Genomic DNA, 3,011 nt, shown 5'->3' with positions numbered 1-3,011 from the left:
GTTGGTTTAAAATAGCATCTTTATATACTGTCTAAGTCCCATACAGCCCATAAACTCCACAAAAAACACCAAGCAGCTGATGCAAGCCTCCGATTTTCCAATAATACCCAGTTTTCCAGAGGGCCCAACGCATTATCCAAATAATTTGAGCATGGCATGAACCTTCCCTTGTAGGAATAGCAGCACTTCCAGTTAGGCACGACAAGCAAATCTTACCATATCCCCTCATTATCCATTTTCTGCGCTCCTGAATACGTCGCACTGGTTTCCTCACCTGATAGGGACACGGGATGTGATATTCCCTGCAGCGCTCCTGAATCCACGTCGTCTCCCACACACCTCGATAAGCCTGCTCATAGAAATAGCAGCCAATTACAACCAACAGCGGCACGAGGTACAGCACGCTGAACACGCCAATCCGGATCATGAACTTCACCAGCTTGTCCTGGTTCTCTTTTTCTAACGGGATTTCAATGCGAACCCGATTGAGAGAGATGATGCCAGCGAGCAGAAGGGAAACTCCGACCACAACATAGAGGCAGAGAGGTGCAAGTACAAAGTATCTCAACGCATCCACGTCATAGAGGCCAACAAAACACACGCCGCTAATATTGTCACCTTCGATTTTATTCATGGCTAAGAGGATGATGGTTAAAGTTCCCGGGATGCCCCAGGCGCTGGCGTGGAAGAGCAACGCTTTCTTCTCGATCGCTTCGCTGCCCCATTTGGGCACAGCCGCCAAGAACCAGGTGATGGTGAGAATGACCCACCAGACGCTGCCGGCCATGGTGAAGAAATAGAGAACCATGAAGAGCATGGTGCAAGCTTTGTTGTGGGAGCCCTGAGTCACCGTGGAAGCCTTGTACTGGGCAGGGCTGGATGCGTTACACGCGACTCGGTCTTCAAGCAGAAAGCCGATGAAGAAAATTAAGGACACCATCATGTAACAGACAGCGTAAAAGATGATTGGTCTTTCTGGGTAGCGAAATCTTGTGACATCGATCAGAAATGTTAGAAAGGTAAACAAGGTAGCAGAAAGGCAGACGATGGAGATGACTCCGATGAAGTAGCGAGCGAAGGAGAGCTCTTCACGCCGAAAGTACATATTTGGGCAAGGAGGGGAACAGTCCCGTACCCTCAGGAAAGAGTAACCCAGATCAGGGTCTATTTTCAACTCCCGAGGACACCAAAAACCATAGTCCCTCTGCACCGCCACTGGGGTCTCTTCTGTGGGCTCCCCAACTAGATTGAGGTCAACAAGACGAGGATATGGCTCATCACAGTCTGGGAATCTACAAAGGAAGAAAAGGATTATTTATAACAAATATACTTTGCAGAGACTAGTAACATTACTTATATGTCTGACTTTTTATTTATTAACTGGAGCAAAACCAAATACATTTCAAATAACAGGTAAGCCGTGAAATACTGCACTGTGTTCAAACAAACTCTAGAACTTGTTGTCCCAGAAGGCAGTGGATGTTGAAACTATCAAATACGTTTAAAAATAAGCCAGAGAAATACATGGATAACGGGTCCATTGAGTCTTTAAGCATAAAGGTAAGCATAGAAAATCCATCTCAGGAAGTGTCTAAATTTAGGTTCACTGTACACTGAGACATTGCTCCCAGGGAATCACGATTTTATAAGAACAATTTAAAACCGTTCTCTAGGCAACTGTACCAGCTGCTACCAGACAGGACCGTGAGATAGACTAAAAATCCACTGATTATCCTAGCAGTGGTAAATTGAAATTATGATGAAGATATTTCTGTAATTAAGTAAAGCTCTGACTGGAGGTGCAGTCTGAAGTTTTGGAGGAGAGATTGGGGTGATTCTCCATGTACCCGGCCAGTTCATCCCTCTGCTGGGTGTTATCACCTCGGTAAGTACAGAATAAACTGAATGTGCCCATTCCTCTGCCACAAATCATTTGCTGGCACAATAGCACCAGCATTGTTTTCAATATGTATCATTATATATTGATATTGTTTTCATTTTCATGTATATTCTGTTTCAAATAGACTGGGGCATCATCAAATACTTTACAGAAAAGTATTCGATGGTATTTGTGTAAAGTAAAGCTGAAAACATCTCCTTGCACACAAGCTCCACAAGAGGTAGATGCTCTGAAAACAGAGCTTGGACATTTTATGCACTCATCAAAACCAGCCAGCTCCCTCTTCAGAAAAAGAGACTATTAACCTCTAGCAAATGTAATTTTACCCGACTCTCAGAGAAATTTATGGCAGTATCACCTATTAAACTTTGGTATAGCAGACAAAACCAGGTCAGCATAAATGACAAAGAAGAAGAAAAGTCGATGGGTATATTAATTCGTTTCAGAATCTGCATATGCAGTTTACAGTAACTGCCCACAGAAATTTTCAATTTATCTCTTGGCCAGATGATAGAAACATGAACTCAGTTTCCACCCCAGGAAACAAGCTGCTACACAAATGGAAGGGAAAATACAGGCACTTGTAATGGAACATATTTAAAATGTCTGCTTCAGATCATAAAACATCCTAGATTATATTAGATTATTATAGATCCTATCAGTGATCTGTAGATCAGTGGCACAGGTTGCCCAGAGAGGTGGTGCAGGCCCCATCCCTGGAGATCTTCAAGGCCAGGCTTGATGGGGCTGTGAGCAACCTGATCTGGTACCAATGTCCCTGCTACTGCAGGGTTGGACTGGATGAGCTGTAAAGGTCCCTTCCAACCCAACACTTCCAGTGATTCTATATTAAAACTTTATCCTGGGATTTGGGAAAAAAACCCAACCCAAAACCCCCAGATTTGTTCACCTGGTGCACTCCATATCCTCAGGCCAAGAGACCCCAAACATCTCCATGAGTTTGGAGCACTCGCTGTACGCTCTCTGACAGAGCCTGCGACAGGGGAGCGTGACGCGGCCGTACTCCATGCAGACGGGAGCGTAGAGGGCACAAAGGAACGGTCGAAAATCTCTGGAGCACTCCAAATTCACCATCGGATGGAACGGCTGG

At 44.7% G+C, this 3,011-nt stretch overlaps 1 protein-coding gene across 1 annotated transcript; it reads right to left on the bottom strand.

Moving 5' to 3' along the window:
* Window positions 1–216: 216 nt before the first annotated feature.
* Window positions 217–3,007, bottom strand: FZD3 (frizzled class receptor 3; the record flags this gene model as incomplete). The annotated part of the gene is made up of 2 exons (XM_010193674.1): window positions 217–1,292; window positions 2,811–3,007. Coding segments are annotated over 2 exons (1,273 nt in total), but the record flags the coding sequence as incomplete, so codon positions are not given.
* Between the last annotated feature and the right edge of the window lie 4 nt (window positions 3,008–3,011).

This window comes from Mesitornis unicolor, unplaced genomic scaffold, assembly GCF_000695765.1.
Source record: "Mesitornis unicolor isolate BGI_N332 unplaced genomic scaffold, ASM69576v1 scaffold20560, whole genome shotgun sequence".
NCBI classification, from domain to species: Eukaryota; Metazoa; Chordata; class Aves; order Mesitornithiformes; family Mesitornithidae; genus Mesitornis; species Mesitornis unicolor.
Note: the sequence above shows the minus strand (reverse complement) of the source record. Positions and strands in the feature narration are given on the sequence as shown.